We start from the raw sequence: 13,748 nt of genomic DNA, 5'->3' as shown, positions 1-13,748 counted from the left end.
ACTATTATAAATGAGTAAAGGTCCCACCGAGACTTGAACTCGGGTTACTGGATTCAGAGTCCAATGTCCTGACCACTAGACCATGGGACCATGTTGAATACATATTTGAAATGTTTAGTACTTCTATGCGTTTATTAATTTCATCTATACATTTATTATTTGATAACTGTTATTTTATTTCATAGTATTTGTCACGTTAGCTTTTTTCCCCATTTTAACCTTGCTAATCCATATCTATAAAGCATCAATTATCTCTTATCAGCTCATTGGAAAACGAGAAGGTTATTTAAAGTCTTTTTTTTCATTTCTTGCACCAAAAGGCGAATCCCTCGCCCCAAGGGCCCCCATCCCTTGGCCCGACAAGGATTGATGGAGGATGTAAATCATGGTTACTCAACGGCCCGTTAAGGTAGCGGACCCGGACCTGGTGCCCACAAGGAACCAACCCTCATTTGGAGTTGAAATTCCACACTACGGCTGCCAGGATTCGATCCTAGGACCTTGCACCAACTTACCACATCCGGAACTAGTTGAGCTACACCCATAGATGTATGGATTCTCTTTGAGCATGATCTATACCATTTATTATTTGGATTCTCTTTGCACCAAATTTCAGAGTCTTTTTTTTTCATTTCTCTTTCTAACATTCAATAGTATTCAAACTAAACTGCTTTAATCATTTGGTAAAAGTTCGTTTGATCTCGATTTGTGAACATAATGAACTAAACATGAAGATATATTTTTGTTTGATGTGCCATCTAGCTCAATTAGAAATGAATGAATATATAGTAAGCTACTCGAGCTCGATCTTTTATCAAATCAAGCTCAGGCACATGTTTCAAAGTCGATAAAATTTCAAACAGGCTTGAACAACCGTCCATTTGGCTGGATTCGATTTGTTAACACCCCTACTTGTGAGCCTAACAGACTCTGATAAAACACAAGCATGATGTAGAAGCCGGAGAGTATATGGCGATAAAAACATAAATTACATGTACACTACACTTCAAATGCAAAAGCTATTCATGTAACTAATCTTCTTAGTCACCAATTAAAGAAATGAAAGAGTCAAGATTAGTACAATACAGACAAGAATCGTCTCATTCGACGAAAAATCTTAACAATGTTAGTATAGTGTTGTGAATTTTGCAGGTACGTTCGCAGTTTATGTCGAATAAATCCGAATTCATAGAAAGGTTGATCTCAAATATCTGTGCCCCCGAGTCTGGTGAAATGACGATGTTATACATGGGAGAACAAAAAAGGAGTGGATGCGTTTAACTCAGCATAAAATTTGTTGAAATCGAACGGAATTAGTAATATTCAGCTGCTATCGACCCTGCCAACTGGCTGGTAGAATTGAATTTGCGTTCCTTTCCATCCTGCACAAAATAGACGGGTAGGATCATTTAGATGAAGTATTTGTAAGAGTGGGGAGTTTATTGCCATTAGTGTCTTTGTGTTGGATCGAATTGCTAAGAATGTTCATTGTGCTATTAATATTAGCAAAAAAAAACCCTATAACGCATTTTTAAGCACACAATCTCCTAAATGGTGAGATTTAAGGGGTTAGTTCGATAAAAGAACTGTATTATAGAGGGTTTTTTGCTAATATTAATAACACGACTTTTTTTTAACCATTAAAATAAACACATGGGTGCTGAATGCAATATACCCTAAACGTAAGTGTGTGAGTGTGTGTGTGTGTGTGTGTGTGTGTGTGTGTGTGTGTGTGTGTGTGTGTGTGTGTGAGTGAGAGAGAGAGAGAGAGAACTTTGAGATTTCTTCAACGGCCTTGACGACTTCTGAAGAACTCGTCTCGAGCACTTGGCCACCCAATATAATCTCATCTAAAATTGTATGCACCTGCACAACAAGATACCGAACCAAAAATGAACCCTTCGATAGTCAATAGCAGGTTTTCAACCATTCGAAAAGTAAATTTAAAATCAAGAACTCAGCTAAAGTGAAATAGAGGCCCAAATCAGTAAATCAATTTCACTAGCAACACATTGTCTTCGAAACAATTCAAATTTCACTACCACTTTTCACTTTAACAAATAAACTAAGCATAATTCAACTCATTTTGTAGTGGCTCCAATAAATTCCTTTCTTATCATGCCACAATTGACGAGGTAAGCAGACATGAATTATATATATATATATAGGCATGCACGTTTCTCATGGACAACCATAGCAAAAAAATACTCGAACCCGATAATCCAAAAAATCACGTTGGTAAATACCTTTGTAATGATAACAGGGACAAGAAACTAACCTTGCTAAAATTAAACACTACGTCAAGCTCGCATACGTTACTGAAACACTTGTCCAATGTCTCCACAAAAACTACAATGAAAAAAGAACTCGTATCATAAACTTAACAATAAAAATGAAATAGTTTTTTAACGAAAGACAACACTATGGCAAGTTTTAAATTCTTTCAAAAAAATAACTGACAATATTTTTTTATTTCCTGCAACGGGTATGAATACCTAAGAGTTGTCCCCAAAATAGACCATAGGTATATTGACAAAACAATTAACTACTAAAACCGAAATTTCAATCCGTATATAACGAAAACACTCACCGTGGCTATCAAATCATCAACGTATATATAGAAAATTTCGATCTAAAAACCAATTTAAAAGAGAACTGAACACCTATAAATTATGCAGTTACGTACTAGTTACAAAAACAGCAGTTATGCAGAGTTCGATAAAACGGGAAAAAACAACCTAACAAAAATTCAATGGATTAACAAATAATCGATAAGGCAATACCTTGCATGAGATCCAGCATCGCGAGCTCATTTTCGGAGTTATCAAATACGAACACAAAGTACAACGTTGCAAAGGTTTTGTACACGAGCCTTACATCCTGCAATACACGATAATACACCCAAATTGAAAACAAACACAAACTTTAAACACCACACACACATTATTCACATACTGAATTTTCTGCATATGAAATCAAATTTATGAAAAAAGTAATTTAAAAAAAATAAAATTAAAATCCGATTACCGGTCCGAAAAGCGAATCCACTTTGACAAAATTACTGACATTCTCAGCTCTACTACATAAAACTGCGCAATAACAGAGCAATGAATTAACAGTATAAAAAAAAAATTAGTGCTAAAAGTGAATTATTTTTTATTTAATTAAATACAAAATTAGAGCTGACTTCTGTATATGCTCCGAACCAACTCGTGCTGCTTCTCCACAGGCTGATTGTTCATCAAAATTACGATCGAATCAATAAAATGGAAATGGCAGTTAAAGTAGGGGAAAAAAAATCGAAAAGAAGAAATAAATCGAGTGATTGCAAAATGAGGTGAACCTGAAATTCGTAGAATTTGATGAGGCGGGGCTTGCCTTGATCGTTCATTATAATTACTCCTCGTATCATAGTTCGTTGATTCGTCTCCGATTTTCTGTAGCTCCTTTCTCTCTCTACCCCTCTGTCTCTCACACACACACACACACACACACACACGCACAATTGGAAGCTAATAGAAACTCGCACTTCTGGAAAAGTTTCAGTGTGTATTAAAACGTCGTCGTTCAATAGCGTTTTTCTCACACGTCTCAAAGACGCTTTGCAGTTTTTATAATGTTTTTTTTTTTTTTTTTTTAATTTTTTAATTTTTAATACTACTCCTTCACATATTATAAAGAAAATCAATAAATGTATAAACTATAGCAAAAAACATAGAAAATTACTTTTTTTTATTAATTATTTATCAAAAACTAATTACAAATGATAAATAAGAAATATAAAGTGGCTAATTTGAGATAAGAGAAACTCTTCGACAACACAAATATTATGAGACAAATGGAGTATTAATGTATTATATAAATGAGCGGACAAAATTAAAATTTCAAGTTCGATCCAAAAACTCGTGATTTTGAATTTATTCCAATCTTTTTCAAAATGAAATTGGAATTCGTTTTTGAATTCCAAAAATGTTAATTTCAATTGGAAAAACGAGTGTATAAAATTTACCAAAATAAATATCATTATTTTATAGATTTTCTTTTTAAGAAAAAATGTCATTAATTTTTAATAGCTTATTAGTCTAAAAAGAAAAAAAGCAAAAAATTAAAAAAAATTAAAAAAAAAATTAACATCTTATCAGATGTGGAGACTAGTGAGTTTTTGAATTACAACAAAAGTCAAAAGTCAAAGAGGGATGATATTGCAAATACATGAAAATAATTAGTAACAAATATGATGATTAGTAATCAACAATTACAACCGAATGACTTATACCAAAAGGTGAGATTACCACCACAATACAAGATTATAATTAAGTGAGTTATCTTTCCAATTAACAAAAAATGACTGCAAAAAACAACGACGACCTTAATCACAAGATCACGACGTGCAAATAGAGTAATTAGTCCAAAGCACTTTCCTTATTTAGAAAAAAACAAAAAAGAAATACATAGGGAAAAAACAGATCCAAGTTCATCTTACGCAGATGCTGAAAATGAACACTACTCAACGATAAAGGCTTTCGGACCGGAGATTCTCGGCGATTTCAGTTTCCCACCTGTCACCGTTCTCTAGAAGTTTCTCCTTGTCGTATAGAAGTTCCTATTGAGTAGTAAGAAAAATTAAAAAATAAAAAGGATGTAATTAGTTTTTGCCTTTTTCTACTGGATATAGATTAAACGAATGAGATATGTATAAAACTCGAACCTCGTGAGTTTCAGTAGCGAACTCAAAGTTGGGACCTTCAACAATGGCATCAACTGGGCATGCTTCTTGGCAAAACCCGCAATATATGCACTTTGTCATGTCAATATCGTACCTGTCGAATTTAAACATTGCATTTTGTATTCACGGTGGCCAAATATATACAAAAATATCTCTTGGGGTGGGGGGGGGGGGGGGGGGGGGGGGGGGGGGGGGGGGCCTCCCATCGCCCTATGTTGGCCTTCACCATTGCACGCACATACACACACGAGAACATAGATGAAAAAGCGAGAGGAAGAGTATTTTACCTGGTTGTCCTTCTGCTACCATCTTCTCTTTCCTCAGCTTCAATGGTGATTGCTTGAGCAGGACAGATCTGTCAAGAAACAAATATTTCCGTCGAATCGAATTTTATACTAATTGGTCATATTAGCTAGAATTAGATGTTTAGATTGTTAAATCGACAAGAGAACAATGGTTCATGCTCTCATCTAGTATCATATCGAACAAAAGCATGGATTTTATTAGGCTCAAAAACCCAATTGATAATTTTTTTTTTCTTTTTCCGGTGGGGATAAATTGAAGTTATTACTGCAATAAAACGTCACAGAAACAGACGAAAAAAATATAGTAACTTACAGCTTCACAAAGCTTGCAAGCAATGCATCGTTCTTCTCCAGTAGGATATCTTCGGAGAGCATGTTCTCCACGGAAACGAGGGCTCAAAGGGCCCTTCTCAAAAGGATAGTTAATCTACAAAATAGTAATTTCACATTTTCACTTGCACGACTGTGGAATTTAATTATTGAGAAAGAAAAAAAAACAAACCAATACATAACATGGGTAAGAAGAAGAGACATACTGTAAATTTCGGTTCAAAGAAGTATTTGAGAGTCAGCATCAGGCCTCGAACCATTTCAGTGAGAAACAATGTATTTATGCTCCGCTCAAAAACTATAGGAATGCAACAAGAAAAATAGGTTAAGATTGCCCACTTAATAATTGAATAATTGAAATCAAAATCAGACACAACGACCGATTGAAAGTTCGTTAAAGGCGAATATTCACCGGAATTCCAATCCTTTGATATCTCCTTTACAAGCTTCTCTCTCTCTTCGTCATCTGTAGTAAACAGCAAACATTAATTTCCATACAAGAAAAAAGTTCACATTCACTAGTCGTTTTCCAACAACTAAAAGCTAACTCAATTAAAAATCACGTGCCGAGTCTAAGATGGAAATTATAGGCCAGAAAATAGATTTGTTTCACTAAGCGCATGTCTAAAGTATTTCAGATGGACCTTACTATGAATTCAGGCCAATGTCTGAGAATTTCTAATAAACTACCTCAATAACATTCTTCAACAAATTATACCAAGAAATTCGTCGCAATAATTTAGGGAACAAAATCGAAGCATTACACAAAAAGATTAAGTTTTTTTAAATTCTAAACATGGGTTCCCCCTATAGAGAAGCAAGAACGACGCTCACCACTTACTAGGATTTCAGGCCAATATCCGAGAAGTTTTAATAAACTACCTTAACAACATTCTTCAACAAATTACACCAAGAAATCTGTCGAATTAATAATTAGAAAATAGGAGCGTTACACAAAAAGATAGGTCCTTCAAAATTCTAAAATATGGGTACCACCCCACTCAAGAGAAGCAAGAACGACGCTCACTAGTTTCTCATTTTACACCCATTCAGTGGAAGACAGTTAGGGTACGCAAATCCAAACTTGAAACCATATGTAAGAGCACAAAAGACCGAGAAATTAGTTGTCATTGAACCGCTAGCATTTTTACCACAACAAGCACTACAAAGCTGATTAGTAGAAAAAAAAATTGTGCCAACAACAAGCACTTTCACATTTATCAACTATCAAAAATACATTAGCTGTGCCCAAAATAAAATAAAAAAATAAAAAAAATAAAAAATAAAAAAAAAACAAGAAAAACCACATAAACAAAGAACAAACCTTTGTCAGTAGAGAAAGAGTGTTTAGTGGCAAAAGAGCGTTCACCGGATATTGCTCCAATACAACGAGGAGCCTGCAAAGCTTGCCCAGCCAAAGCCTACATATGGTAAACACAGAGAGGGGCCAAGATATTTCATATGATAATCATCAATGTAGTCTATCGTAAAATATTTAAATAAATATCTTCTAATTATTTCACATAAGACTGCATTAAGCTAAATTTAAAAAAAAAAAAAAAACCAAGATAGAACAGTGCCTAATAAAAATAATTAAATCGGGTAGATCATTTTAAGGAAACAGAAATCCCCAATCTTTCCGTGCAAACAACAATAATCCCCAATCAATTCCTTCAATTCTTATAACAATAAGAAACCCTAAGAACAAATGAAATTAAAAAAAAAAAAAAAAAAAAACAATTAATCACTCCATCTTCCCGGATTTTCCTAATTCAATCATCAATACGAGCATAAAATTAACTGAATAAGAACTAAATCAACCAGAATCATCCTTTCTCAAATCGGAACACAAAAAAAAAATCAAAAATGGAAAATGAAATGATTTAAAAGATCGAAAATATCAGAAGAAGAAAAGGAATTCGACGATGGCTTACGAGATGACGAGCACGAAACGCGGCGACGGATTTGCGAGCTAAAATGGAAGCCATTTCGCCAATTTCAGGTGCTGCTACTGTGCACTCTTCTAGATTGGGAAGACGATATACAATTGTGTTTGGCTGTTGTCGGCTTCGGTCACAGGCGGTGGAGGATATCTTTTTCTCTTTCTTTTTTGAATTATTATTATTTTATTTGTTATTTTTATTTTATTATTATTATTATTATTATTATTATTTATTTATTTATTTATAAGCCCATGTGAGCGGCTCATCATAGAACTAACGTTAAAGCCCGAATAAGATGGGCTTCAATTGAAATACATTTAGGCTTTTTGTACACTTCCGGTTAAACATGTGAATTTGGGCTTTTTCTAACAACGTTGACTTTACACTTCCACGGAATTTTATTTTAAATATATATTTATGTATACATATATATAAGTAAAATGGTAAATTACACGTGCACCGCTGATGTATGCTAAGCTCCATATAGTATCACTGATATGCCTAGTTGACCCAACTTAATGGACCTACAAATTATTTACCTATTGGGCCACGAGCCCAATATCGAAGACCACTATCACCGATGCCCAATCACCATAAATAAAGGTTTGAACTCATTCCTTAAGTTACGTCCTATTAACTGAGCAATACTATTAACGGTATTCTCTGGACTATTTCCACTATCCGCACGTCTGACTTGAGCGCCGGAGGGGTTTCCGCCGGATCAACTCCCGGCCTAGTTCATGTGTGTTTATTTCGCAGGGACCTCAGGATCATCAAGTTATCAAGCTACTGATCCACTTTGCTCTCCCAGCACGTTTTCTACACTACCCCAGGTGATTTAAAATTTAGCATCATCAATCAGTAATTACAATCACCTACAAAATATTGTTAGAAACCCTATAGGAATAATGCATTACATGACTATTAGTTTTCAGACAGTGGTGGAAACAACATAGAGCTAGGGAGTGACACGATTTATTAAATCATTATTATTTATATAAAATTTGTAAATTTTCGTATATGGTAGCATTAGCGGCCCTGTGGAAAACATATATAGTACATATGGGTCCCTTGAACATGAAATCTTGGCTATAATAATTGTTTCCGGGGTGTGGCTCTAATTATCAATAGCACATGAACCTTAAAGTCATTTCAACATAGTTCAGGAGTGTTGGTGTAATTTAGCATAAATAAAATAATGAATTTCCTATGAAAATATTAATTATGTAATAGAAAAAGAAGCTATTTAATTGAAAGTACAAAATTTAAATTGGAGCGGGCTGGGCGTGATCCACAAGGAACGAAATCTACCTGACATGGGCCGCTCCTTCATTAATGAAATTTGAGTTTTTGAAATTGGATGTTATAGTGGGCCCACACAATATCTCTTCCCACATCTGCACGTATTAAAAATTTCAATAATCGTAGCTCGATTTATGATATATTAAAATTACATAAAATGAATAAAATAACATATATCATTTACTGATTTATAAGAGATAGTTAGTTAATATTTAAATTGTGATTACTCAATCTGGATTGAGTTTTTTTCGTAATTTGACTTTTATCACGGGAGGTGGCCGTAATTTGCCCATCTAAGAAATATACTTTTTTTTCTTCTAAAATGACAAATATAGTGGCAAGGTTGGAGTGATAAATTTCACTCTCATTCATTGTAAAATTTATTGTAAACCATACAAAAATGATTCCATTCATAACTCAATAATTAGGTATATGCACTTATTATGTGCTATCATTTAATTTTGTCTAGTGTAATAATTAGGTAGTTTTGGTAATTAAAAGAAAAAATAGTTATGAGATCACATGTGGTGAACAAAATTCTCATTAATTTGCCATCGAGTTTAAAATGGTGACACTCGATATTTACGGTTTTGTAGAACCTACACCTGCTGAAATACACGATATAGATTTACATCATTGATCTACACGTAATAACACACACCCATGTGTATGTATATTTAGTGGATAATTATTTATTTAAATTTAGTGGATAGTTATTTATTTAAATATACGTGTTAAAACCACATAAGCTTAAAACGGCTGATGTCACCAAAGTGTATGAATTCAACCACTAACATATATTATTCACATTTGTATGAATAATATAAATAACATAAGTTATGAGAGGGAAAGAGACAGCATCTATGGTTGGTGTTATTTTCAATTCTTGAATGTGTCATTTTCAATTTAATTTCAAGAAAATAATAAAAAAATAAAAAAATTATTACTTGTTTTACTTCTGCGTTACTACTTCGTTGCAATAATTAAATATTTTTCTTCTAATTTATTTATTCGTTTCGATTTTAGCAATGAACCACTCGTTTTCAAACCTCGCATTTTATTTATTTGTAATGGTAAAATAGTAAATAAGGAGAGCCTTAAGGGCACAATGGTAAAAAGCGCCGTCCAACGGTGAATTAAACACCTTTAACGGTCCTCCGTTTGGTTTTTGTCTAACGCCGTTAATCCTTTTCTTTCTCGTAACTCCACACACTTTAGTAGGTGTCCTCTGTGTGCCCACTCTCCATTGTTACACAGTAAAAAAAGTCCCCACTTTTTCCCCATTCTTCCACTCATTTTCTTCAACTAGATATGCGTTCACTTTTCGTCTCAATTTCTACAGTAGTATTGCACATGCCTTAGCCAGTTGTAGCCTCAGCAAATTTATTTTTCGCACACATTTTTATACGATTTGGCCGGCGGCAATGGCGGATTCCGGCGGTTCCTCCGGCGACAGCGTTTTCACCTCCAGAACGCCGATTTTCGGCCAGAAGCTCTACGTACTCATAATCGCCACCGTATTGGCCGTGGTCGCCGTCTTCCTCCTGATTCTCATGTTCCTCCGCAATCGGAGCTCCAAGCGGCGCCGCGTCGGCGTCAACCACGGCTCGGGGCTTCTGCCGCTGGTTGGCAAGGAGATCGGCTCCGATCAAAGACAAGCGAACGAAGCTGCCAGTGGGAAGAATAAGGTTTTTCTGATTGCTGACGTGGCGAGGGGTTTGGACATTGAGTCGGGGAGCAAAGAGTCCAGCACGACTCGGAGCGAGTCGTCGTCGGCATTGTCGGCGGCGTCCACCACCACCACCACCACCACCGACGGTATGGTGAATTTCGGCTGGGGTAGATGGTACAGCTTAACCGAGCTTCAAACGGCCACAAGTCAGTTCTCTGCTGAAAATGTGGTCGGAGAAGGAGGCTACGGTATCGTCTATCGAGGCGTTTTGCACGACGGTTCCGTAGTTGCGGTAAAACATCTTCTAAACAACAAGTGAGTCACTCTTAACAGCTCTTTGAATTTCAGGAATAGTACATAATAATCATGGAATTAAAATTTAGTATAACATGCCATTTACATGTTAATTTCACAATGATGTTTGGTGTGTAGATGTATTTCCGCACATTGCATTTCGTCTTTGGTTTTGCATTAATGAATTTGTTCACGGAAATTTTGTTCGATTTCTATTCGAACTGTCGGTGTAGATTACAATTTACATGCAGTGTGCTAGTGTAATATTACGTGTTTTGGTGGTTATTCCTTGATGGCGATGGTAACGGAATCAAAGCTTCGATCCGGATTGTATCGGGATGGGTTTGTGGGTGACTGATTTTTCTTTATTTGTCTCTTTTGACTAGGGATTAAGTAAAATAAGACAAGGTAAACGGTAGCTCTAGTTTCTTTAGTCTTGTTTTTCTTCAACCCTCTTTTACAGAGCAAGCTTTAGACCTATCTTTTTTCCTTTAATTAATTTTAATGTAGATTTTGCAGTGGCATTATGTTGCTTTTAATTTATCTGGATTAACTTTATCTTTTCCCTTTTCCTTTCTCAGTTTATATTCTGGTTTTCTTTTACTTTGGCTCCTTATTCCTTTCGTTTTCTTTGGAATGTTATTTTCTAAGAAGAGTTAGTTCAAGCAATCAAAAAATGTTAATTAAACCTTTGTTCGATGTAACATGTCTCTATCGGGGGAGGAGAATATGTTACTTCTAATTTTACTGCAACATGATATTATCACCTTTCCCTCACTTCAAACGGAATAGAGATGAAACTGTTTCCTTAAATATTTGGAGTTCAACAAGAATTTTTTTTGTTGTTATTAGCATAAAATTTTTCACCGTAACGGAAGACAATGAATGGAAGGCACGAACCACATTCAAATTTCGTTGTCAATCTTTAAGATTTAATAGATGCAGTTTAATAATTAATATCCATGAGACCATAATCCAGTTTGTAATATAGCATATCACCAAAGACATCGATTGCTTTCTTTATATGTCTGAAAGAAGAATTTGAATTTTGGTAATATGGTACTCGATCCATGGATCAGGTCCAGCATTTTACTGGATCTCACTGCCCCTATTGTTGGGGATGCATTAGAAGTCCTACCCACCCATTTGTCACCCCTAATTTCAATCGCAATCTTTTGAGTGCAACATTTAAAAAATTATTTATTAGTTTTCTTTCAGAACGTAGCAACGATGATCACAAACTTCCGATTACAGTTGTTTCGTTAGAGCGGGGTATATTACACAATTTTAATGTTCTATGATGTGCTTGTGAACAGGGGCCAGGCGGAGAAGGAGTTTAAGGTTGAGGTTGAAGCCATTGGGAAAGTCAAACACAAGAACCTTGTAGGTCTCTTAGGTTATTGTGCAGAAGGAGCTCAACGGTACTTACTTACTTCCATTAGTTTATTTCTTTTAAAGTAAAAACTGGTTTTCTTGAGTTATTAACGGATCTTTTTTAATCCAATCAGGTTCCTTGTTTATGAGTACATCGATAACGGCAACTTGGAGCAGTGGTTACACGGTGATGTGGGGCCAGTTAGTCCTTTGACTTGGGATATTCGGATGAAAATTGCCATCGGCACAGCCAGAGGGTGGGAGGCATTTCCGGAAATTTATATGTTTAAATTTTGATTATTATTTAATTTTGTTTTATTAATGTCTATCTCCTGTCCGAATCTTTGTTACATTAGTAATGTAAATCCTTTGGCTTCTAAATTTAAATAGAGTTGAGTAGGAAGAAGGAGCTTCTTGTCGCAAGATCTCATACATTATACAATATAGAAGCTCAGTTGGTCAAAATTTCACCAATTAGGCAATTATTATCCTTTTTTACTTGACTTCTGCTTTATTTATTTCTTTTTAATATTTCTTTTAATCAATGGTGTTGCAGATTGGCATACTTACATGAAGGATTGGAACCCAAAGTTGTACACCGTGATGTGAAATCAAGCAACATTCTTCTAGACAGGAAATGGAACCCGAAAGTATCAGATTTTGGCCTCGCCAAACTATTGGGATCCGAGAAAAGCTATGTTACTACACGAGTAATGGGAACATTTGGGTTCGTTCTGTCTGGACCTTTTGTTTTACTATTCTCTATTAAGGCAAAAGAATTCGAAAAGAGTAAATTTAGTTGTCTTTGTTCTTTGTTAAATATTTATTTATTTGTTTTACAGATATGTCTCCCCTGACTATGCAAGTACCGGCATGCTTAACGAGGGGAACGATGTATACAGCTTCGGAGTTCTACTCATGGAAATAATAACCGGAAGAAGCCCAATTGACTATTCCAAACCACCTGGAGAGGTAAAATAAAAAAAATAAAAAATTGTCATATACTTCTTAACTGAAAAAATGGTTACGATTTTAAATTTTTGTTTTTCTTTTCAATTTCAGATGAATTTGGTTGATTGGTTCAAAGGGATGGTAGCAAATCGCCGAGGCGAAGAAGTTGTGGACCCCGTTATGGATATTCCTCCTCCACAAAGAGCTTTGAAGAGAATATTATTGCTTTGCCTTCGATGTATAGATATGGATGCAAATAAACGTCCGAAGATGGGACAAATTGTTCACATGCTCGAAGCAGATGAATTCCCGTATCGTACTGTAAGCCTCTCCCTCCTTACATTTTTTATAAAATTCTGGCTGTGCCATCGAGTTTAAGAAAGCTGAATTGTACGTGTTTATTTCGTTATAGTTACGTTTTTTTTTTTTTTTCGTAGGAACCTCGTTCTGTTAGAGATACGGATCCTCTGCATCCGCAAGCATCTGGGAAGAATAAAATGCATTCAGCACAGAAGGAAGTTGTGAATGATGATGAAGGAAGACTTAGGTGGAGATAAATCATTTTTTTTCTTTTCATGATGCATGAAAAGAAAAAAAAGGTATACCTTATAGAGAACAAATTTCTGTTTTATTTTCTTTTCTTGCAATATGTACTCGCATATATTTATATCTAGTTTTTTAAATTATGTTGTAAATATAGGTACATTTTGTTATTATATAGTTTGCTTGCTTATATGTCTCCCCATATTCATTTTTAGTTATTACAATTCCATTTTACAGGTCTATTTTTTATTTCAATTATGGTTATGAAAAAAAATCAGATATATCGGAATGAAAAAACTTGTTCCGAA

The 13,748-nt window shown here is 35.0% G+C and overlaps 3 protein-coding genes and 1 non-coding gene across 5 annotated transcripts; 1 reads left to right on the top strand and 3 right to left on the bottom strand.

Moving 5' to 3' along the window:
- Window positions 1–18: 18 nt before the first annotated feature.
- On the bottom strand, window positions 19–90 carry TRNAQ-CUG (transfer RNA glutamine (anticodon CUG)). Its single transcript has one exon. It is a non-coding gene; the product is annotated as a tRNA-Gln (tRNA).
- Window positions 91–952: 862 nt separating this feature from the next.
- On the bottom strand, window positions 953–3,588 carry LOC105952012 (Clathrin adaptor complex small chain family protein). Of its 2 annotated transcripts, XM_012975508.2 has the most exons (7): window positions 3,344–3,580; window positions 3,188–3,230; window positions 3,028–3,089; window positions 2,784–2,880; window positions 2,279–2,349; window positions 1,775–1,866; window positions 953–1,382 (listed from the first exon to the last, which is right to left on the bottom strand). In XM_012975508.2, the coding sequence occupies exons 1-7, from the start codon at window positions 3,410–3,412 to the stop codon at window positions 1,331–1,333; spliced, it is 486 nt and encodes a 161-aa protein (XP_012830962.1). In that variant the 5' UTR covers window positions 3,413–3,580; the 3' UTR covers window positions 953–1,330. The 2 variants fall into 2 exon arrangements, with proteins under 2 accessions (XP_012830962.1, XP_088670662.1); XM_088814536.1 differs by lacking the exon at window positions 953–1,382 and having other exon boundaries at window positions 1,479–1,866; window positions 3,344–3,588.
- A 614-nt stretch (window positions 3,589–4,202) lies between these two features.
- LOC105952059 (NADH dehydrogenase [ubiquinone] iron-sulfur protein 8, mitochondrial) lies at window positions 4,203–7,509 on the bottom strand. The gene is made up of 8 exons (XM_012975564.2): window positions 7,296–7,509; window positions 6,686–6,782; window positions 5,774–5,827; window positions 5,568–5,659; window positions 5,345–5,458; window positions 5,014–5,081; window positions 4,709–4,820; window positions 4,203–4,603 (listed from the first exon to the last, which is right to left on the bottom strand). Exons 1-8 carry the CDS (start codon window positions 7,347–7,349, stop codon window positions 4,508–4,510), a joined length of 687 nt encoding a protein of 228 aa, XP_012831018.1. The 5' UTR covers window positions 7,350–7,509; the 3' UTR covers window positions 4,203–4,507.
- A 2,110-nt stretch (window positions 7,510–9,619) lies between these two features.
- Window positions 9,620–13,642, top strand: LOC105952060 (putative receptor-like serine/threonine-protein kinase At4g34500). Its single transcript, XM_012975565.2, has 7 exons — window positions 9,620–10,593; window positions 11,889–11,993; window positions 12,081–12,203; window positions 12,503–12,673; window positions 12,789–12,918; window positions 13,009–13,218; window positions 13,335–13,642. The coding sequence occupies exons 1-7, from the start codon at window positions 10,031–10,033 to the stop codon at window positions 13,452–13,454; spliced, it is 1,422 nt and encodes a 473-aa protein (XP_012831019.2). The 5' UTR covers window positions 9,620–10,030; the 3' UTR covers window positions 13,455–13,642.
- Window positions 13,643–13,748: the final 106 nt, after the last annotated feature.

The sequence above is a fragment of the Erythranthe guttata genome, chromosome 14, assembly GCF_056151865.1.
Source record: "Erythranthe guttata isolate IM_541 chromosome 14, IM_541, whole genome shotgun sequence".
Lineage (NCBI taxonomy): Eukaryota > Viridiplantae > Streptophyta > Magnoliopsida > Lamiales > Phrymaceae > Erythranthe > Erythranthe guttata.
This window is presented reverse-complemented; position numbering and strand designations above follow the sequence as displayed.

Coding starts and splice junctions, on each gene's coding strand:
- LOC105952012 (XM_088814536.1), bottom strand. CDS start 3,412: ATGATACGAGGAGTAATTATAATGAACGATCAAGGCAAGCCCCGCCTC. Junction 3,090..3,187: donor GGTTCGGAGCATATACAGAA/GTCAGCTCTAAT, acceptor GTTATTGCGCAG/TTTTATGTAGTAGAGCTGAG. Junction 1,867..2,278: donor TAGTGTTTAATTTTAGCAAG/GTTAGTTTCTTG, acceptor CTTGTTGTGCAG/GTGCATACAATTTTAGATGA.
- LOC105952059 (XM_012975564.2), bottom strand. CDS start 7,349: ATGGCTTCCATTTTAGCTCGCAAATCCGTCGCCGCGTTTCGTGCTCGT. Junction 5,828..6,685: donor CTCTTTCTCTACTGACAAAG/GTTTGTTCTTTG, acceptor TGTTTACTACAG/ATGACGAAGAGAGAGAGAAG. Junction 5,082..5,344: donor CTTGCAAGCTTTGTGAAGCT/GTAAGTTACTAT, acceptor GTTTCTTGACAG/ATCTGTCCTGCTCAAGCAAT.
- LOC105952060 (XM_012975565.2), top strand. CDS start 10,031: ATGGCGGATTCCGGCGGTTCCTCCGGCGACAGCGTTTTCACCTCCAGA. Junction 12,204..12,502: donor GCCATCGGCACAGCCAGAGG/GTGGGAGGCATT, acceptor ATGGTGTTGCAG/ATTGGCATACTTACATGAAG. Junction 13,219..13,334: donor ATGAATTCCCGTATCGTACT/GTAAGCCTCTCC, acceptor TTTTTTTCGTAG/GAACCTCGTTCTGTTAGAGA.